The sequence below is a fragment of the Phalacrocorax carbo genome, chromosome 7 (assembly GCF_963921805.1).
Source record: "Phalacrocorax carbo chromosome 7, bPhaCar2.1, whole genome shotgun sequence".
NCBI lineage: Eukaryota > Metazoa > Chordata > Aves > Suliformes > Phalacrocoracidae > Phalacrocorax > Phalacrocorax carbo.
The window spans coordinates 32580721-32604264 of NC_087519.1; the positions used below are offsets into that span (position 1 = coordinate 32580721).

A 23544-nucleotide genomic window follows, 5' to 3' on the forward strand; every position below is an offset into this window, starting at 1 on the left:
ATTCCAGTGACAACTTACTGGTTTCAACCTGCTAAGAAAAGGCTGAGAATTAATTAGAAAGTGTCAACAAATTAGGATTAAAGGACAAGAAATGCACTTTACCCAGGGAAGGAGGGTGCATGTGGAGGAAGACTAAGACACCCCAACAATGAGCTATCTGATTCCTGAAGTAAGAACTAAAAATGCTGTTTCCTGTTAAATTATCTCAAAAGCTAAAGATTGCTTCTTCACAGCATTAGCTACTTAATTACTACCACTTCATCCTCTGATTGCATATCTGTAGTGAAAGTTCTTCCTAAGGTTTAGCAATACAGGATTTTTCCAAGTGAATTATTTCCATTGCAACCTCCAGAGTAATGCATTATATAAATATCATGTAAAACAAGCAGGTTTAGATAAACAAAAAACCATATCCATTTAAAAATTTTAATTTAAAATCACCTGGGAGGAAAACCCAGAGAGCATAATGAGAGATTACATATTTCTCCCAGCAGTTAACAATTCCGCGATTTAGATCTCTTTATGGTAAAAAGGCCTCCAAGGGGAAGAGTCCATATTTATAATTAGCATTTGTGATGTGTAAGAGACAGACCAATGCAAATTAAAATAAACTGAGAACAGTAGGAAAGAGGAAAGGAAGTTGTGCTTAACTCCATAGCTCCAAATTTGTTATTTTCACTTAGAAACATCACCCTTATTTCAAAACACAACCTTATCACACATGCAACCTAAAGTCTCAAAGTGATCCCAGGGTTAAGCTGTGGTCTTCTGCAAGGCTAAGAGCAAAAGGTTCAAACAGATCCCACATCCCAGACTTACCTAGGTGTATCAAACAGAGGGGATGCGCCCTGAGTGTCCCCCTCCACCACCACCCCGAGGCCCTTCCCCACACTCGTGATGTGGAACAACCCCAAGGCACAGGCAGCCTCAGCAGCCAAGCCTCCCAGAAGCAGGAGCCAAAGGGATCACCCTTCCCCCAGGCAACCCAGGGGCGGAGAGGGAGCGCAGGATCCAGAAACATGAACTCCTGTTCCTGGGCCTCTATGCAGGAGCAGATATGAGCCAGCATTCTCCAAACACCCTCAAGTTTTGTTTGTGCCAGCTCGCCGCTGGCACAGCGAACAGGCTCCTGGCACATATAAATAGGACCCCATGTTTGGATTATTGCTTTAATCCACCTATTCATTCACAGTAGGTAAATTCGAAGCACACAGACTTAAAAAGGCAAAAGAAATTCTAACAGTAAAACATGGCTGTGCTGGACATCAGCCATTATTACCGAAAAGTTGGTTGGTCATCTTTACCCCAAAATCTTCCCAAATATACTCATCTCTAAGAAATAGCTTTGGAATTTATAACTAGAAATATATAAATTGATAGTGGGGTGTATTTTTTTCAGTTATTGTGGTCTACTCAACATGATGTAATACAGAACTCAGTTATTTCCTTTCACATGCAATTTCAAGATTTTAGAGCTCATTTAAACACTCATTTATCCTTCCTTCATGCAAATGCACAACAGCCAAGAGCTCAGGCAAGAGTTTGGCAAGTTGTAGCTTTCTTTAAAATTGTCACGATCACACAGAGACAGCATCTCTAATTAGGACTCATCGCACAACACATCCCAACCAGATGCTTCGCTCCAAGGCAGCAGCTGCAGCAGCCAGCACTGCACTTTCAGCAGAAGTGCATGTTACAGGATGAAGAAATTTGAAAGCCTACCAGCAGGCATTTTTAGAGATGGCCAGAAGGCCAGTGCTGATACACACCTGCAGATGTTTCTTCAAGACACTAGCGAGAGGGTGCTGTGCTGATGTATGCATGTGGCACAGTTCCCAAGACCAGCAGAGCTCCACAAACCATCCTGCCAGCACCCAATATTTCATGTCAACCAACTCGACACTATCAGACAAGGATGGATGGAAAAAAATCTTTCAGCATCTTCCTCCTGTCTCTTCTCTGCCTAGGAAGATATTAAATTCTAAATTTTGTACCTACGAGTTGCATTATCACACTCTACGTCCATGGATCACCTATTATTACTATTATATAGAGAATACAGACCATCTGCTTTGCTCTTCCACACTGATTCAGAACAGGGCTGAGTCGGACCTGTAATCCACACTTCTAAAAAGTATTTTGACTTCCGGAAGTCAAAATACTGACTATTCTGTCAAGTATTTTTAAGGATAAAAATAAATCTCTGCATTTAACTCACCTACTACTGTTATATTGTCCTCCCACCGCTTCTTTTAAACACGTAAGTACTAATGTATCAGTCATGATCTGCAATGGACATTTACACAAGTGTTTCACGATTTCTCTGTCCTAGTCTATAGTCTTCAGGACTCATCAGACAACAGATATAGACAGACTAGTTTTTTTTTTAAACATGCGCATACCCTGATGAAAAGAGCATCTGAAAAATAACATATAGTGCATTTATGTTATTTGGGTTTTTTAATTATTGCAATAGGCAGTGAGTAAGGAGTCTGATGTAAAATTCTGTAAAACTTCGGCACTAGATAAACATCAGTGCGGTAAATCCTCATAACATTTGATCAAAGATGTTTGTCCTGGGAAGAAGTCGATGTGCTTATGACGAACACTCTCCATCCCGTCCCACTGCCTTCCCTCCCAAACCCTGACAAGTATTTGCAACTCAGTCTCCCAAATGCGAGCGAAAAACTGTCTTGTGAAAGTCACAGCACATCATCATGTGATGCTCAAAGTAGCTTCTGAAAGCAGAATACTCTGGATATCAGATGCAGCTGAAAAAGCTACAATTGATTTTAACTACAGCATTATTCTAGGAGCTATATCCAGAGCCCAGAGGGCACAAACATTCTTGATCTTTGACCTGCAGCCTTACCCTTCTACGATTCTGCCATCTATGCAGCAATTAACATACTTCAAAGTCTGCATCGTCTCTGTACCACTATGACATATGTTTAAATTCACTGCAGCTGCACAAGCCCATCATTTGATCCTTTCATTCTTCCATTCCTGCAAGCCTTTTGCTCTTTGCCAGGCAACTGAAATACATGGGCCTTTAAAGTATTCAGAGGTCTTCTATTTAAACAGCAAGTACTGAAAACACTAAAACACTAGAAGCCCCTGCAGTTGAGGTCTCCATTTGCTCTGTAAGACACCATATAAACAACCATTGCAAGCTGTGGAATGCATTCTGAGCAGTAACCGTCAATCACTAAATAGCAAGCTACAGGTCACTGTTTGACAGCACTGTTTCATGAACAGCTAAGTTACTATTGCCAACTCTACAAAAAGCTGCAATCAGCAGTATGAGATACTTGCAGGGAAGAAGAAAAAAAAAGAGTAGAATTTGTAAGGTTAAAAAAAGCAAGCAAACAACAACAAAAGAACCCCCCCATATATGTACGCTCAATGTATTTAAATTTGTGAATGCAACATGAACATCTTGCTGTTCAAGATCCATACCAATTTTCACAAGAACAAACAATTATAAAACCCTGTATATTAAAGTGCTGTGAGAGTGAACATGAAGAGTGCCACGACCAAACTTGGACTGCTACACAGGGCTGGCTGGATAGAAACACTTCTGGCAGAGAACGGTGTTTGCTTTAGAGCACCAGATAAACTACTTGGGTTTCTTGAATGGTGTTTTTATTACAGGACAGTAATGGATCAGTGAACATGTGATAACAAATGATGTGATTCCAGGATGTCAAACTGCCCCACAGCAAAGTGGCTTCAAACTTCTTCACACGATCAGATTAACACTCAGACTTACATAAAAGTTTAGTGTACAAGTTTACTTTTAGCTACGGGTTCACCATGAAAAAGAGAGACCACTTGGATATTCTCAGGGATAGTTTAGGAAGCTATCCTGTCTTTTCCAGCAAAACTATCCCACGAGAAACCGGATGGGAATTTTTCTCTATGCCATCTCAGACCACAGCTATCCTTCTCTACTTCACCCTTTCTATTTTATATTTTCTATCAAACTCATTCACATCCTCCTGTGTTTTCATCTTTCAAGAGCTCCCTTGAGCAGCCTTGAAGGCTACAAAAGGAATGCAGAACGATTCCTTGTGTGGACGTGGTGGACCAAGCCGAGCTGTACTTTGCTTAGTTTGGCAGATATTCCCAGTATTATAAAAACTGCTTTTGCACACAAATATTCAGTTTGCAAAAGTGCCTCTCCCACACCACTCTCAAAAAAGAAAAAAGTCAGCACACCACTCTGCAATGCCTGAGTAATTGCAAAAATACTCACGACCCTCCAATACTCGCCTGTACGAAAGCACTCAGGAAGCTGCCATTTAGCATCTGGCTGTAATAAACTGCAGGGCTTCTGTGGATAAAGATTCTTTCCCCCAGTGCTTATTACAGATGTTTATAAAAACGTGATCTTGAACAAGGTCAAATTATTTAATCATGTTTCTACTTGGTATGTCAGATGTAAAGCTAATGAGCAGAGAATTTTTGACAGAAAAACTAGACCATCTCGTCCTAATTGAAAAGAAGAGTAAATTCCTTTAGAAATTACTAATTGAGAGGCAGGCGTTGTACACTTGCTATTATTCTCTTTTTACGAGACCAAGTTCCATTCATAAAGCCCGAAAATCATGAAAATTTTGTCCCATCATCTATTTTTGTTAAATCTGTATATTCATATTCATGGTTCCGCCCACAGCTCAGATATAGTCAAACAAGAACAAAGTTCCATTTACTACCTCATTCAGCCTTCCATTCCCCAATTCACAGCAGCCGATAAGCTGACTGGGGATAACTGAGCATGACCGAACGTATGCTGTGCATGGACCTGGCAGAGCACACATCTTCCTGAGCAGTAAGAACTGGACGAGACCCAGTTCTGGAATTCATCTTCTGGTGGGCTACTACTTCAAGGTAACAGCAGCAACATGCTGCTCCTTACTACATAACCATTTAATTTTATATTATCCCTTTAAATCAAAAATAGCTAATGCTTATCCAAAACCCCATATTTCTGGAGAAGAAAATACCCCAAGAGTGCACCTTCTGATATCAACTAAGGAACGGAGCTCTTTCAGAAAAACTGCTGAGAGCAATATTTGACCTGAGCTCCCAGATTCTTGGGGATCCACAGCTGCTTCTGAAGGTCCTGGAAAGGCAGCTACAGAAAGGAAGTCTACTGGCCTGAATTCAAGTATGTTTATGCACACCATGTGAGAGTTCCCACTACTACAGGAAATTTTTACAGGATCCACAAATCCTATTTGAAAACCACAGATTTAAAACATATCCTCCAGTAAACAAGAGTTTTACTGTTAAATATACCCAGGAAGTTTCTCAAGATCTTTTTTCTCAGTCTGTTCACTTTCTTTGGACGCAGATTTCTTGTCACTGTGCTTGCCAAAAGGGAGAATATTTGATACAATCCATACTATCATTACAAGACACATAACTGATAGATATTAGTTGTGGGCAGTAACTGTGGGATGCAGGCTACTCACAGTGGACAGTCCCCTCCCCCCAGCCCACTCTGTTCCCAGCAAAAAGATAAAGAGAAGAAGTCCTACGTGAGAGAAGTTGAAAGACAGTGTAGTTAAGATATATGGTAACACTTACGGTCAAGTCCGTTGATGTATCTCATTGTAATTTCACAGTGCCCCCAAACTGCACTGACTATGGGGTAAAGTTTTTTCCCTTTTAGTCCCCTGAAGGCCACTCCAAGATACTGTCCATCTACCATGAAGCTAAGTGTCCCTTCATCCATATCCAAAACTACCAGTAAGGAGTCTGGGAGTACAAAAGACTCATCCGGTTCCAAAAAGACAGGATATGTGACCCCAGGCTGGTTTTTACAATTGTGGTAGAGTTTGTTGCGTCCCAGATCCCAGCCCCAAGATTCACTATTGCTACCAACCAGTGACGTGTACCCCACCGAGTGCAGTGGAGCTTCGGCTGTAGAGACGCCCACCACAGCATGCGTCCCCCGTTGCCTCGTGGGCCAGTGGATTTGCCAGACATGCAGGCCTCTCGTGTAGCCGACTTTGCCCCGGATGCAATCTGTGCTTTGGGCAACTGGGTGTCTATGAAAAGTCAGTTTATCATCTTCCTTTACAAATATATTCAAGGAGCGATCTTCATTGTTCCAAGCGTGTTTATACTGGACCTCCAGCTTGGCAGGGGGCATATCCAACAGCATGTCCAGTCGCGCTGGCTTGCAAAAATCTGGACCTCTCAGCTCTCGTTTAACAGGTCTATAGGGGGGCTCCCTCACATCCACAGACTTTATGCTCCCTGAGATTTTCTGGCCCATTGCTTGGCTGCAGGTTTACAAAGGAGAAAGAAAAGTTGACTTTGGCCCAATGTTACTTCATGAAAGCACTTTTACACTGAGCCAGTGATCTGACAAGCTGACTGGATTTACTTCTGTTTGGAGCTTTTTAGCAGCAATGTTTTCAGAGAAAAAATGCTCCTGAAAGAAAGCAGAAAGTTTCCAGTTAGTTTAAGAAATCCAACAGAAAACCCACAGCATATTTTTCAAGAACTTCTTTGCATCCCTAGTAGTTATTTTAAACACCAAAGCTGACAATTCACCACTTTTTGTTCAGTATCTTACAGTGCTAACCAGCCTGCCAGCAGGATACTCTGAGCCCACCAGCGTACAGAGTGCAGACAGTCATTTCCTCCAATTCATAATAGGATGCAGACGTTCCCCACCTTCTGCCCTTCCACCCATTTTGTCTGGCCAAGTTCACAGCAGTCCTGAAGAAGGCATACACTATTCCCCAGTGACAGCGATAAACTTTATGTTCAGCGGTAGCTTCACTTTCACTTGAGCTTTTGTTTCATAGTCTTAGAAATATGCATTATGTCAGAATCTCCTTTTATTTCTAGCTGTTCTCTTCCCTGGGCCCTGGCAACACAGGGCTTGAGCTTCTGTGCCATTATTACAACAAATGCAGCCAACAGCAAATGGCTACAAGTTTCAAATGCTTCCTTTTAACATACCCTGTCCTTAAATAAAAGAAAAAAATAATCAAGCTTTAGGGTTTTTTTTTAATAAAGGAGCTAAAAAAAAAAGAGGCATTGAGGAAAGAGGAAACATGGAAGGACAGAATAAGAATAGCAATTTCAGTTCTTCAGTGGACTTTTCTATATGGGTAGCTACTACAGCAGGGTATTTCTTCATGCTACTGGACAGAAGGATAATCCACATTTTCTACATTGCAGTATCAGGCTGATGCAAAGGAGTGAAACCCAGTAAGACACATTAAGGGGAATACATGATATTTGAAATGCATTCTTTCTGTGCTTCCATAGACAAACATAGTAATGTAGCTAGAAAGGCTCAAAAGCACCCAGGAAAGATTCTTTACAGCCTGGATAAGTTAGATCCATTCACCTTTTAGAGCTTAGGTAGAGTGCAAAGGGAAGCCAAGAACCTCTAGAAGTACTATAGGGATAAAAATGAAGACAAAGTCCTATAAAACTCAGGTAAACGATTGACATGGGATCAAATAAACTATCTACACCAGCTGACACACTTCTGTCTTCTAGCAAAATAAGTGCCAAGACCAGGAATGCTCAAATATAGCTGAGGAGACCCACTGCCCTGGTTTCAGCTCTGGGACAGTTAATTTTTTTCCTAGTAGGTGGTATACTGCTGGGGTTTTTTTTACCGACAGAGTGATGAAGTGTTTCAAGAAGAAGCAAATATCACCCACAAATATCACTCTCAAAAGCCTGACGAGACTAGGTGACAGCTCGTTTTCATAAAGCACCAAACAGCAGACAAGGACATAGATGTCTTGTAAAAAAACATCTTGCAAGACTTCACTTGGTAAGTCCCATGTCCTTCCTTTCAAAGAACTTCTACCCCAGATACACTGTCCCATTGCAAAGATCATTTCTGAAAGACAACAAGTGAGAAACATGCACTTACAATAAAAGGAAATAAAGAGAAGTCTAGGAAAACACCTGTAAAATTTACCATCTGACCATGTTTTAGATGTGAATGAAGTCCCTGTATTATTTACAACAGCCAATACCATGTAAAGTGTTTTCTGCATGTGTTAAATACAGAAATGAAACAAACATCTGCGTTATGTGAAAGCTTTCTTTCCAAAAAAAGAAATAAAAAGTTGATTTCAAACACACGGGACAGTTAAGTTACCACATAAAAATATGATTTTTTGGTGGCTGGTCCCGTATGGGCACATGTGCACCCCTGAGCATAACCAACCACCTCTTTGCACCTAGTTTTAATCTTTAAAATAAAAATTAAACATAACCCCAAGACCCTCGTATCACCCTTACAGGACACTTCAGAACAATTCACAGGAGCTTCTTCTCACTGAAAGAATACCTCAACTTTAAGATTAACCCACGTGAAATCAGTTTGAATGATCCCACTTACTTCCTTCCAAACCATGTAAAAAGAATCTTAAAGTTTAAAAAGCAATTACGTTTAACCTGACACTTGCCATTTCCACTATTGCAGAAGCAGTCGTAGGTTGTTTCAAAGGCACGATGGCAAATTTTGCCCACTGAGGCAAGTTCAATATTGATTACATACCAATAATCCTGGGGGAAATTAAATACTGATGCTAATATAGACACAGGGAAGCAAGAGGAAGTAAACATCATCAGGTAAGCATGTTTTCCTCGGAGGACACGTGCTCAGGGATTGGGTAATTCCTTTAAAAATGGTGCTTGAAAGGAGGATACAAAAAGGGAAAACGTCAATGTTCAAAGGGAACCCCAGTGACTTCTGTTTGATATTTAGCTCTACATGCCTTTGAAAATTTCCCCTTTAAAAGCACAAGACAATTGCCACATCCCTGTCAGGGTGCTGAGGGGAGACGGCTGGGGAAGTCCCCAGTGCATCTTCCTCTATCGCTTCCTGTTCACATGAGAAACTAAGCTTGGCAGAGGTTTACCTGGCAAATCACCAAGAGATTATAAATACCAAAGTCACTCACTTGGCAAGCCACAAACATTCGTCCTAATGTGCCCCAAACTGTAACATAAAAAGGCTGCTAATAGATAGATCTGTAATTCAGAGGAGTAAAATCCATGATTATAAGTACCTTGATATGCGCACAACTGTGCCTTTACTCTGGGATATGCTTAGTAAGTACTTTGGTTTGAAACTGCATCTTACAATATTAGGCCTTTGTTCATATATGGACATTATCACACAATTATATAATGTAACATTTTGCCAAATAGCTTTGTATGGACATAGGGCTGAACAATAATGTTAAAATCTTACAGTTACTGACGGGTTCAAGATGCAGCAGTGGTACAGCTCAAAAGCTACCTTTCGTCAAATACTTTCTCCCACCCACTGTGACATATATTCTTTCACATCCTAGTTCTGTGTAGCTGGTAGTTGTTCTCAGCTTCTGTTAAAAGGCCAACCATAGCCACACCAATCTCATTCGAGTATCACTGGAGAGGTCTTGAACATGTGAATGCAAGAAGAGTCAACATTTAATCATTTGTACCGGTACAGCAATAAAGGTGTAACGCCATGCTGGTTGTGATCTAATGGCTCTGATTGCTGGTGTTTAGTAGCAGCTGACATGAAAACTTTATATGAGGCAGCAGTGAGGGGTTGCAATGCATGCCTCCTGCTCACAACCCATGAAACATTAACTCTACAGGGAGTGACTCATGCAGAAAGTCTTCCTGGCAGCTCACAATGGTCCTGCTAGTTGCTTGCAGGAACCACCTGTTGCAAAGCCAAGACCATCTATTCCCTCTTCTTGTCTGCATCCTGTTCATTTACACCAAGCAGATGGCGGAGACCCACATTGAGGCAAGGAACGGCAGAAAAGACTTCACCCTGCCAGAAGCTGCTTACTAGGGACCAGCCCATCTCCACTGACAAGCATCCCCTCCCTACTTCTACAGGTAATATCATACTTCCAATGCAGAAGCCTCGGAATTCTCACACTCACATCATTACTGTCAGGATCTCCAAGAAGCTTCTCCCCCAGAAGCTATACAACCATCACACACCAGCATTTTTTGGGAAAGCCAAGCACAATGCTCACAAGTGGAAGGGGAGTGACTATCAAGTCATCTGGCAAAGGTACTCCAAACTGGCTTCCTGTCTGCAGGACTGAATGGCTAAACCACACAGGCTTAGTAGAAGTTGTGGATCAACCTGAAAGGACAGAAGATTATTCCTTTCAGATTACGTACTATTCAATCCATTTACAGAAATATTAGGTTGTAAAACCTTCTCACTATCTCCTTAATAAAAACTTCATTCCATCATTCAACTGTGACTTTTTGTAATCTTACGCTAGAGAAATTTACATTTCCTTGCCTGTAGCTTCTCACTAGGCACAAAAATATTCTGAAATTAAAAGAACATGCATTTTCACTGTACAGCTTTGCTTTGAATTTTTCCCCAAATTTTGCTCTTCCAGCAATTTCAAACTACTGCAGGAGTTAGGATATAAAATATTTCAGTCTGGCTTAATATATATGACCTTGCCATTACATCCGTGTAGCAACTACAACTGAAACACTAGATTTTTATCAGCTATCCCTATGATAAAAGTTATTTTGTAGAAAAGGAAGTAGTGCTTCCGTAGGAAGAGAAACACCACATATTAGTACAGCCCTGTGGCAACTGGAAATCTCTGGTTGAGAAGACTGTTATTTTTCATAACCTAAATTATTTCTGTCTCAGTTTCACACTCATGCCATGCTTTGTCAGGGTATGATGATTAGATTAAACATACTGTACAAGAACAAGCCAACTCCAAACAGGAAAAGTGTGTCAGTGTCACTTAGCAGTGTCCTCATGCAGACTGCCAAAATATTTAGGGAAATTATTCACAACAAAAACACAAATTATACTTACCAGAGACAGGCTTGCTGGGACATCACTTTGCTGTAATTAAATAGGGTGTATTTTCTAACAGTTCAGTATGTTGGCATCAGTAGACCACAACTGCTGATAAAAGAAACACGCTTTCTGCAAAGTCAGCTTTCAGCATTCATAGTTATATTTCCCTCTGGATTATCATGAGCTAGACATGCAGAAAGCTTGAAAAACATGCATAAGAAATGACCCCACATAAATGAAGTTCAAAACTACAATAAGAATGTGCTAAGGCTTAGGGTAATTCTGCTAAATTGACACTTACAAAAAAAAGTGAGAAGCTAAGTGAGTCCCAACTAATGATACTGACAGGTGAAATTGTCTATCAGAAAAAGCGGGGGAGGTGATCCCTCTATCTACCAGCATTTCAAACTTCTACACAGCAGTTCCCACTCTTTTTGCTACTGATCCTCATTGTTGGTTTTTTTTTTCCTTCCTGCCGCCAGACCTCACTGCCACCTCCCCTGCCAACCTGGCCTTTGCCACCAGCAAGCAGGGACTCCTGAACACTAAGAAAGTTACAACAGGAGTCTCTGAACCAAGGTCTTTTTCCCATGGACACCACAATTGCCCCTTCCCCAGATGCCCGAACAGAACCAATATCCTAAGTGCTGGAGTACTCTGAGACTAACCCTAGTCCTAATGTCTCTACAGGCAGAATAGGAAGAAGAAAGACACCAGCTCTGTTCTGCTGGGCAAGCTGATGAAGAAGGGTTTGTAAGCTCAAGAACAAGGACTTTTACCTCCACACAGACAATGTACAGGCATGAGGCCTAGTGTCTATCAACTATGTTCCCAGTGTGCAAACAGCTACATAACCATGACAACATTGTTTTGAGGGTGACAATGAATTAAGTGCATTTTTGGCACCCTAAAAAGATTGGCCAGTTTGGATTCAACTACAGATCCTGGTATCCAACATTGCTGATTTATTGCCCGTTTTGAACAATGTTGGCTTTCTTTGTCGAACTGGGAATATACAGTAACAATGCAACCAGCCAAAAATGCTTGGATACTCTAAACTATCCTGTGCTACAGATAAAATTTTATGCTGCGTGCACACTTCGCAAATGACATCTAACATGTGGGATGAACAATGCAGCAGTAAATCATGACTTCAGTTCCTGAAAGGAAAGCAAATCCTGAAAATCCCAAGGACATTCCTCCGTAAAGGGTAACTTGTTCTGTAACGTTACAAAAGTGTAATTGTTTCAAAATTCAGGATAAGCTTGTTATTAAAACAGACTGTGCATTTAGCTGTTTGGAATTAGAATAATCTGAAAAACCACACCATCTGTACCACCAGAGTTAGAAGCAGTTTAGTCATATGATGAAGAATTCAGAAAGAATCTTGAGTAGCTATGAATACAGCGGAATGTATATTTTTAAATACTCCTATCTACCATACTTTGGAACTGAGCCAATTTGAGGTTTTGGGTTGGTTTTATGCCTTCTACCTCTCTGCATGTGCTTCTGGAATTTGCCTCTCTGGTGCTGAAAGTTGGTTTTAAATGCAAACATTTACATTCTGAAGAAACATGAAAGATGACAAAAAGCCACTTCTATTCTGTAAACAGGTTTTTTGCATAATGACTTCTCAGAATACAGAAATGTAATTTGAAAAAACAAATATAGTTAAAAAAGTAATTTTAATTGTATTATGTTACTATGCAAGTACTTTTTAGAGTACTTTTTACTTTTTAGAACAGCAACATTCCCGTTCTAAAGCTACTGAAAGGAAACATTTACTTTCTTTTCAGGGTATTTAACAGGAATACCCATGTGATTCCACAATTACCATAAGCTTACAGATGTTCAAACTGTTACATCCCCTTCTACCACCCCTTCCTATTCATTCTTCCCTTTTGTCTTGCATCCACCTGCATTCAAATGGCCTTGAGATAGGTCTGCCTCAGAAATCTAAAGTGGGTAAAATCTAGTATTTTATTTTGCCAGGTTATTTTCAGGTGGATAAGCCCTCTGATCTGGCACATCAGACAGTCATCGTGTAAACACTTGCTCTGGTATAAGGAAAGGAAGAGAAAAAAATAAAAGCTGAAAGACAGAACCATCTATTTAAGCGGCAGCCCAAGCTGTGGAAAGAATTTCCAGTCACTTCAGGTTGCCCTAAGGGGCACAGCTGAACTTTACATCTAAATCCAGTACAGTTGTGAGCTTCTGCTTACATCTTTCTCACCTTTCTGCACAAAATCATGCATCTTTCATCCTTCAGCCACCCTTCTGTTACAGTAAATACCTTCCTGTCTTTCCTGAATGCCTGGTGTAGCCATTTTGAATATTCAAGTGTCAGAGTTATATTAAAAGAGTGATTAACACATGAAAAAGGCTTAACACAGAATTGTTTTCAGCTCTATTTTGCATTTTATAGGATCATTTGCCATTTTACATTTCTACTCAGCCATGTTTCACCAAATAAGTAATACCAATAGGTGTCAGACCATGTGAGATTTAAAGCCCAAAGAATAATTAAGTTTCAATATTGCAATTTCTCTCCAGTCATTACTACTTTTCACCAGCCTAACACTGCTTCGACAATTTATTTTACTCTTACCTCTACAGCTTTGTAGAGGATCAATACCCCTACAGCCTCAATTTCAAATTCATTAAATGATGACCACAATGGCTGAATATCTTCCCACTGCCTTCCTTTTGCTGTAATATACTGTGGAGCCAGTTAGTATTCAAAATGAAAGAAAAGTTAAAGTTGCAGATGAGAAAAAGACTCCTGGAAAGCATCATTCCTTATTCTAGCCAGACACAAAACCCAGGGGACATGCCAGAGATGACGCCTGAGTGGAACAAGGGGAGGCCCAAAGATGGTAGAAAGTGACTATCAGAGACAAGAGCTCCTCCAGCTTAACACAATAGCTCTCCAGATCTTCATTGCGACTGCAGAAACTATAATATGCTCTGGTGAAAATGTGGCCCCTTAGCTCAAGGTTCAGTTACTGTATTATAAATGTCAGCGTATTCCAAGCCTGGTGAGTCTCTGTAATTCATGATGGAGCTTAGATCTACAGCTGGTTTTCTAGGGGCAGTATCATGATGGGGATGGGGGTAAGGAAGAATACCCACTAACAGCAGCACTCCTTTTTTTAATCAGATGGCTGCTGTGGACTTACCAGACTCTACAACAGATGGCTCCACTCTCACAGTGCCTGTCTATGCTTTGCAGTCAACGGATGAGTCAAGTGCTTAGCCTCTCTACCTTTTTGTCTGCAAAAAGACATTTGCTAACAGCTTAAAATTTGCAACGCTCTTGGAATGGCCAAGATACTTTTGTCGTCTTTTGCTTTTAAGCCTTACTTTGTTTAATTCTCAGTTGAATTGAGCCAGCAGCATATGAACAATACCTGTCAGATGCTCTCACCATTGGTGGGCCAGAAGCAAACCCAGCAAATGCTCCAGCAGAAGCAGCCCATTAGAACCAGTTCCTGATCTGACCTGGATGGCTTTAATGCTTCCAACAGTGCTGCCAAACTCCAGTGACAAAAACATATTGTGCCTCTGGCCAAATACAACAGACAAGAGTTGAAGATAGTCTTCCCCCCTGCAGCAAGTTGAACAGACTCGGAAGATGATGATGCCCAGAAAGTCTGTCTCACACAAACAACGGGTGATCTGTTGTAGGGGAGCCACAAATGCATGCAGGGCTCAAGCCCATTCCCTCTGCTCAGGATTGCGTTGGGAGAGGGGGAGGCCAGGGTTGGAGGTAACCCAGCCATTGTACTTGCATAAACATGGAGAAGATGAATACAGGAGAACAAGCTCAATCCTGAACAAAAGCGTATTCTTCTGTTTAATAGGAAAATAGGCTTACACAATCACACCATCTGCATCCCGCCTAACCCTTCCCCCTTAACTATTTCAGCCAATAGCCACCATCAGCCAAACCCGACACAACAGCAGGGTCAAAGATAACTATGTTTGAACAGGAGGGGCAGCTGGGGAGAGAAGAGACATCTTGGAAGCAACCCCGTGGAAGGTCAGGCTGGGCTGCAAGTTCACATCTTGCCAAGGAACCCAGAAGAGAATGAGCTCACTTCAAAGTTATAACTGCACAGTGTCCTGAAGATTTCAAGGTAAGTCAGCCACAAGAGACAAATCCAGGAAGCAATGCTTCATCAGTCCTGCAGTTTCTAAAGCAACTTCTTTTAAAGAACAGAAATTACATAAACAAACTTCATATATCTTAAGGTAGCATCAAAAATTCAGGTTATGCAGATGATTTTGTATTTCCCAGGAGGAGATAAATGAAGTTACATGCAACTTTTGAATGCTAACAAAAAGACAAACCAAACTGCTGTTAAATAAGTTTTCTCAGAAAGCCTCACCACATTTTTTTTAAGTAACAGCAAAAAACTTCATCTGTCTTAAACACATGCCTCTGCTAAAGCCCATCTGTCAGTAGAGAACAATTGCACAGACAAATGAGGATGACGGAGAAAGTAATATCATAGAACCTAACCGCCTGAGCTCCAAGCAACAACGCTGATTTTTCTCTGTGTCCATCAAAACTTTCCCATTTTACAGAGTAGTATTTTCATTTGTGTTTGCTATTAATTTAGGAAACAGGGCACTTGGTAATGCAGTAGAGGCTGGGAAAGGCTACAGGGATTTATGGAGTTAAAGATTTACAGCCAGTTATGGCCCCACGTCAAGAGTCTGGACTCCTGGAGACACAAGGGATGCCTTGGTGAGACCCCAGGATGGGTCTCGCAGCAGTGAAGGCTATGCGGAATGTTATTTTCTTTCTGGATCTTCCATTATCCTAGAGCCAGATGAGGTAAACAGGCTGCCTTTTCAAACAAAGGCCCTTCTACAGAGAAAAAATATCCCAGATTGCATCCAGTGTTAAAATCTGAGAGGGCCTGCAACTAGGAAAAGCCATGGAGAAAGAAGTTGCTATTCTGAGTACTGTTTAAATCTCTCTGCTACTGACCTAACAGAGTACATCCTAGAAGAATTTCATGTTACAAGTGCCAACAATTCCAGGTATTTTTGACCCCAGGAAAGTACTTTAAAAAACCCAGACTAGACTTCCTAATAGATGTATGAATGAAAATAAATCAGCTTTGTGCTGATTTATGATCTGTAAGTTCAAACGCAAAGTCTGCCTTTCTCAAAATAACTTCACACTGAAGCTCCCACCACTAAGCAGCCTTCCACAGAGAATTTTCTTTCAAGCAGCATTTTGTTTGTAACAATTAACTACAAATCATATTTAATTCTTTAATGCATTGGGGGTGAAAAGGGAAAGAGATTGAAATTATTTGGAAGAAAATTGTTCCAGGATGCATGTTTTGACGTGAATAAAAAGGTATTATTACTCAATCTCTATTGTCACTGAAATAAAATAACTTGCATCACATTCTGGAAGCCTTGCAAAAGCGATATGAAAGTGAGCATGCTCCAATTAATCTTTACACACACAAAAAATAAAAAGCTATAGTTGATATTATTGCAAAGAATCTTCAGAACACCCCCTGAATTCGCCAGACACCAGTTCTCCAATAACTCAGGTAGGCCCCTGCTTTGCCCTGAAGAAAAATACGCTCAGTCTAAATTTGGATCAGCAGCACTACACACAAAGAGAAAGCATGTCAGTAAATACAAGCTGAGCTCTATAGTGTTAAAAAAATTGTTCAGAGTTTTTAATACTGTAAAAACAAATGAAACCCTAGATTGCATTGGGATATACAGACCACCTTTATTTCCAGCATAATAAAGAATATAAGTCCCATTTAGAAATGTCTTTAAAAGTAAGGGACTACCTCTAGGGGAAAAAAAAAATCATTTTCCCATTGCATTATAAAACCATACCACACTCAATATGGCCCACATTCCTGAATAAATACTGCAAGAATTTTTCTTTTCTCAACTTTATCAGAGCTAGACTTGGTTTTGTTTACCACATCCTCAAGAACAGCACAGACAGGATAGGATTGAGTTGATTAATACAAACATCCTTCCAGAATCATTTGACATCTAACCAAGTTATTCACATCAGCGTAAATGCAAATTTGCTTTTATCAAGAAACTCTGATTTACTGCTGCAAAAGACCTGGAAGTCACATACAAACCACCCCACTCTGTTGAATGTAAGACCGTATTGGTGGTGCATACACGCTACAAATTACTTCAGTAGAGGAAAGCAAGCCCTTTGACCACCAGGTTAAGCAAAAAGAATATCTAAAGATACTAGAAAATCTGTGGCATTCTAAATTTCAATCATTCTTTCAAAAGACAAACTGACATATACTTTTCCCAGAAACATTGTGCAGACATAGAAATTGCTACTAGAATCACGGGATCAACAGCAGGTGTGCATTTGTATATTTATCATTAACTCTGTTACACTAAAGACAGATCAAACACAGACAAGTTTGAAGAAAGTAATTTATTCAGTAAAGAAGTTAAATTGAGTGTTAAAATCCAGAAGTTTACAAACACTTCTAATTACCTGAAGAATCTCTCTCATGAACAGCGACCTTCCCCCACAGTGAGAGAAGGCATGAAAACCAGGTATTTTCAATTCCCCTGCATATTATCTTCATCACAGATTTACAAAGCGATTTCTGTTATAGTTCTGGTCTTTCAGGTCTCCCTCTCCTTTCCCTGCACATCCCATTTTCAGCTACTTTAATACAGGAAGATACATGTGGCTTGCTTAATCATGCAGCCTTCCTGAAGGACTTAAATCTGCTCTCATATTAGGACTCAACTATTCACAAAAAGCTGAAACACCCCCAAAATAATTACAGTTAGGCAAGACTGGTTCATAAAAGCTAACTGGCTGTCAGTAGTCATCCAGGACACAAGATTCTACACCAAACTCATTGCACTATACAACAGAAGGAAAGACTTCGTGTATTCCTGTTGAGTTTACTCTTCTTAAGAATTAAGGCTTTGACTCTCCCCCACCTACAGCGCTCTTTTCCATGTGAGTCTTCTTGACCTGACTTCAGAGACACATCATCACGTGGATGCTGCTCCTATTTTCACCACAGGTACTGGCCCACTCCAATTCCTGAAAGGCCACTTGTTTCCAAATTATAAAAATGAGCTGCAAATATTAACTAGACCCCAACAGGTGGGATTCACCTGAGTCGAGATTCTATAACGAAGATGAGGTCATCACTGGAATAAAATTCAGGCCTGTAAATGCCCATTTTGCAATGGACATAAGAGAATCTTCAAAATTAAAGGAGAAAGAAGAGTAAGGATTTCATCTCATACACCTCCAGAAGCAACATAATTCAATTTAATGTTCTCCTCTTAACCAGCATTGAGAAAGAGGGAGAAACCAACACATAAGAACACTAAAAAATACTCGGACATTCTTCTCATATTTTAGTATCTTTAAGACATTTACCTCCAATGCCACAGCTGTTCTTAAGGCTAGTACAGCCCACCTGGCACTGCTGGAAAGTGCAAGATTACACAAGCACACTCAACCACCCCCTTTCATTAGGCAGCAGATACCTGATTCAATCCCAATTTGCAGACTCACCAGTAATTATCAAAACATTTATGTTGTGATTTTGATTAGCACAATATAATCAAGGGGAGGAGAAAAGGCAGCAGTAGTGTCAGGGTCTTCTCTGGAATTCTCACAAGAAAAGAGTTATAACATAGATCCCCATTTCCAAAGCTATGGCATGAATTTAGAGACAACCTTTGTGAGACACTGCTACTTCTAATACTGAAAAAAATACTTGTATTTACTCATAAAGCTGTTCAAAATAATCTGTGGCCATGTAACAGTGGAACCGAGGGAATATTCCTGCTGGAAGCACAAGCCAGAACCAGATGGAAAGGCCTATACAATTTGGATATCAACAATTTGTTGGGCTAGCAGCTGAAAACATGGAAAATGAGCCACACGGAGCTCCAGGCTACACCACACCCAAAAGTCAACCCTGGTTTTGTGCTGCAGAGTTACTAATGGGTGAGTTCTCTAGTACCCTCAGGTTTCATCTCAGGCCACTTTTCTGTGCTCTGAAAAACAGAGGACACTATAACATAACCTTGAGGAAAGCCAAGAGAGATGGACAGGAACCCTGTGCTACCATCTTAACTTCCCTAACATCCCTACACCTATTCCCTATCTAGCACTGTGAAGATATAGCCTTTGGGTAGGAAAGGGGATGTACCAGGTTACCTGGTAAGGACACTGGTGGGACAACTAGGAAGTTTAATTATATTCCAAAATGGTCCCTGAGAGCAATTCCCTTGCTTGGAAAGCACTGCCTTAAAACAGTGGTCAGAAGAATACAAGAGCAGCCACTTGACCATCAAGTGTAAGAGGAAGAATAATTGAACTGTGCCACAGCTGCAGCCAACACAGATATCCAAGAGCAATGAAAAAATGCACCTTCAAATGGTATAACTGGAAGACAGCACACAGCGTTCTTCAAAGAATCCCATGTATAAAATCTTCTCAGTCACTGCTTTGGCCAGGCTCTACCATAGATATAACAGCCACCCAGCTCAGCTATCAGAGGATGACATTCAGAGCTAACCTTGCACTACAAACCACAGCTCTAGTAGAATAAAAGGCAAGGGGGAAAAAGAGCATGCTCCTCTCTGTTGTGGAAGGATTCATAGTGATCTAAGCAGGGGAGAACTTTCAATGCCAATAAAAAATAAGGTAATCTCCGTTCAATTGCACTGTGCAGAAATCACTATGATTTATGACTTCTGCCTAGATCCAACTGCAGAGAGGAAAAAACCCACCCCTGTATGTGCCGCTCATACTAAGCATACACCATCTCATGTCCGTACGAGACACAGGAGCAACCAAGACCATCTGCTTTACACAGACAAAATATTAAAGGCATTAATTCCTAAGGCAATGGGAAAATACTCCATGGGGGAACTTCCAAGTCACAAATTCTGATTATTGAAGCTAAGCTGCTTAATCAAGTCAATTGAAGGAATAAAGAAATCATCTGGAGAACACCACATTCACCAACCAGTCTCTCACCACTCCTGATCTCGTGTTACTTTTTCTGGGCACAAGTTCCCCTGCTGGCACAGTACAATCTATCATCAGCTGTTACACTGATTACCAGACATTAGTTTTGCTAAGTACAGGCATGAAATTAAAACCTACTTTTGTTATTTATTTACAAGCTAATCACATACTGCATATGAAGCAACTATGTAATGTCTCGTGTTTAACAAGTGTAGCTAGATATCACAGTTATACATTACAAATGACCACCAGGATTATAATTCTCTTCACAAAAAAACCTGTTTACTGAATTTTTGTTTGGTAAGACGAGCAGGACAGAAGCTTGCACTCTTTAAAAATACACGTAATTAATATACAGTGGGGGAACAGGTAAGAACCCACAAGAATGACATGTTATGAGTCCCATAAATATAAAATACAATTAAAATGTCATTCTAGAAAACACTGAGAACAGAGATGGGGCTCTTACAAAACAATAGTTTTCCTTCCCTGCTATTAAGGCAGAGTGATTAAAATGAAAGATAATCCCCTTTATTTCAAAAGCTAATTATTACATGCAATAAAAATTTCTTCTTGCACCATAAGAGACCTAAACACAAGAACTAAATTCTCCCAAGACCATCAACCCACACATCTTTGCTGTAATACAGTAACTGCTTAAATTTTCCCTTACAATTACATTTATACACTATACTACCAGGCTCAGCTTTGATTTCAGCATACCACATTTCTTACCACTTTGGAAACCAAACACAGAGCAGCTGTGGAAGCAGAAACCACCATATGCAAATATTCAGATGAAAGAAAGAACAAGCAGAAAATCCATCACAAAGACCCCTTCAGTGGGAACTCTGCAATGAAAGGTATGTTAAAATGCCAGTTATGCCTTGGTGTAAGGATATCCAGAGGAAGCATCCCACATGCATTTTTCACAATGGGTGTAGAGAGCCGTCCGCTCTGCACGGTTTAGATGCCTGAATGAGTTAAGTGCCCGGGTTGTCTATACTGCCAGCATTGCTCCGGAGGAACTGAGCAGCTTGCTACGCTCTACTACATTTCCTGTGTTGCTATTCAGACATTGAAATTTAGATACCAGATTTAGGCAGTGGTTTTCTCCACTCTTTCCAACACCCAAAATGAAAAGAAAGAGACTTCTGCATGAACTCACTATCTTCATCCATTTGCAGAAGTAAACAGGATGTCAGGCCTCCACACACTGGAATTATGTTACACCAACAATCAATCTATCTCAGCAACCTCTAGCTACAGGGAAAGAGAAATAGTCTCCCCCATCACCACCTGAATAACTGCACACCAGGCAGCATTCACTAAGTCACATTTCTGCCCAACCTCAGGCATAAGTCCCCTAAATTCCAAACTACTTTACCACAGGGAAAGCAAAGTCTAAAAAATAAAGGGATGAAAAGGAGAGGATTGGCTTCTGTATTCATTAAGACTTCCTGCTCCAATGTCCTCCATCAGCAGGATGTGGATGGAGCAGAGTAGTAAAAGCTAGCTCAGTCAGTCAGCCTCACGTCCCTGGAGCGTTGATACACTTCAGCTTGAATTTCCCTTTGGTGCCTTCTTCCAGCAGTCAAACCGAGATAGCCTGGCACGTATGGATTTTTTTTCTTCGCATGCACTATCATTCAACATTGCTAGAGGGAGGTGCATATGAGTAAACAAACTGTTGATTCTCATTACAGGGTCTAAGAGTAGGAAACGCAAGCCAATTATCAACGCTGTATGTGGCTCACTGGGGGGAAAAAAGTAAACTGAAGAACCACTACCCCTAGATAGGAATTCAAGGCAGCAGCCTCATGCACTTTTTCCCATCCCACCGCAGCTTCCTGGGGCGAGGGAAGGTATGTTACCACATCAGTGCTCACTTCTCACAGGAGCTCAAGCATCACAGAAGTATCTTGCAGCAACTCTGACAGTTTCATCTGTGCACCCTATGAAATCTATTTTCACTCCCCATTTCATTTTTAAATCCTGATGAATACTTAAGCTTAATCCCTTTGAAAAATTAATCACCTTTTCTCCAGGTGCACCTCCAAGAACTTGTGCTGTTGAAAGTTCCTCTCCTTCCCTCTTCCTGCTACACCCACACTTCAGTACACAGCTACTGGGAGAGTTAATGCACAGGTGAGCCTCTCTTCCCTTCCTTCTCTCCACCCACACATTTTCCTTCACATACCATTAATATGAACGTCAAGGAACTTAAGAACAACCAGTACATATTCCAGATCTCATGCTCATACTTGTTTAACACATTTTATTTAAACCTCAAAGGATAAGATATGATACATGTTGTAACAAATCCTTCCTGAGCACATACTCACATCTTTGGTAGATGATCGATGCACTTACAACACTGCATCTTAGTCTAAACAAGCCATCAATGGACTACGTGTAAGGTTTTCTAGACTACTGGAAACAGTTACGTCAGCACTGACCAAAATAAAATGAAGAAGTTCCTTTGTATATTTTAATCATTTTAAATAATCAGTAGACTCAATGCACTACTTGCCTTTGAATACCAAAGATGACAGAAAACACACCCTTTTCATCTTGCAACATCAAAACGAAGGACTACATAAATATTTAGCAAACTATCAGTACACTCTGAATTAGAAGTGAGAATATCACAGTATTACCCAGGTGTTAACAGCATCAGAGGCTGACAATACTGAAATGCGAGGACACAGTCCATAGCTGGCACAAACCAGGTGTAACACCAATATGCAGCAACGCAGTCAAAATGATGTCAGGAAGGCAATGTTTCCTGTCCCTTGTACACTTCGATGTCTCATCATCATCAGTTCAAAACAGCTTCTAGCATCTCTGACATGCTTGACAACAGTTTTCAACAGCAATGGGGAAAATAGTATTTTGGCTTCTTTATGCTGCATCATAATTTATGAAAGCAAGATGACATAATGCACCTAAACCTCCTTGCAGCGTCACACACCCAAAAATTAATGACCGAGCTGCTGTGCTCCACAAGCAGGGACTTCACTAAAGCATGGGATGAAACCAAAGCTCAGAATTATGAACAGAGTCTGAGGTTTAAGGCATGCCCAAGGGCATGCTGCTGCTTCTTTCCTAGGCAAAGGATAAAATAATGACCCTGCCTAAGTGAACTAGCTGGAGCCCCAAAATATTCCCAGGGCCTTGAAAGAGTATCACAAGCCTCAGTTTAAGTCCACACAGACCAGTGATAAACCATGGGGAACAGATACTCAATTTCCCATGCAAATATATCACACAAATCTGAAAAAAACGTCTACAGGACATTTTTACAGGTTAAATAAGGATAAACTTTGAAGATAACTGAACAAATTGAGTAGTTTAATTTCAATGGGCTTTTTTTCAAACTCAATTAAGTGTGTCTTTCAGCCAGAAAAGCAAATACAAACAATGCCACAAAGCCCAGATTTCAGTTTTAACTCTTAAATACCCAGATTAGCTACACTGACTCTTGGGAGAATTTTTAACTTGAGCCAACAATTCACACGAATGAAGTCAAATACAGGATACACTATGAAGTTATATGTAATGACATCACTGAGCAAGCACTACTAGTATGAACGCATTAATATTTGAACTTTATTTTAAAGCAACTCTTCACTTCAAAACACTACAATGATTCTGCTGCCAG

At 40.5% G+C, this 23544-nt stretch overlaps 1 protein-coding gene across 5 annotated transcripts in view; it reads right to left on the reverse strand.

Annotated features, from left to right (window-relative positions):
- Nucleotides 1-23544, reverse strand: part of SPSB4 (splA/ryanodine receptor domain and SOCS box containing 4) — a 93571-nt gene that overhangs the window by 64097 nt on the left and 5930 nt on the right. For 4 of the 5 annotated variants that reach the window (XM_064457348.1, XM_064457352.1, XM_064457351.1 and 1 more), the window contains exon 2: nt 5596-6448. In XM_064457348.1, coding sequence (XP_064313418.1) covers nt 5596-6289 — 694 coding nt within the window. In that variant the 5' untranslated portion in view covers nt 6290-6448. Of the gene's footprint in view, nt 1-5595; nt 6449-9941; nt 10155-23544 lie in introns of those variants that run through there. The other variant, XM_064457349.1, reaches the window with a different exon arrangement.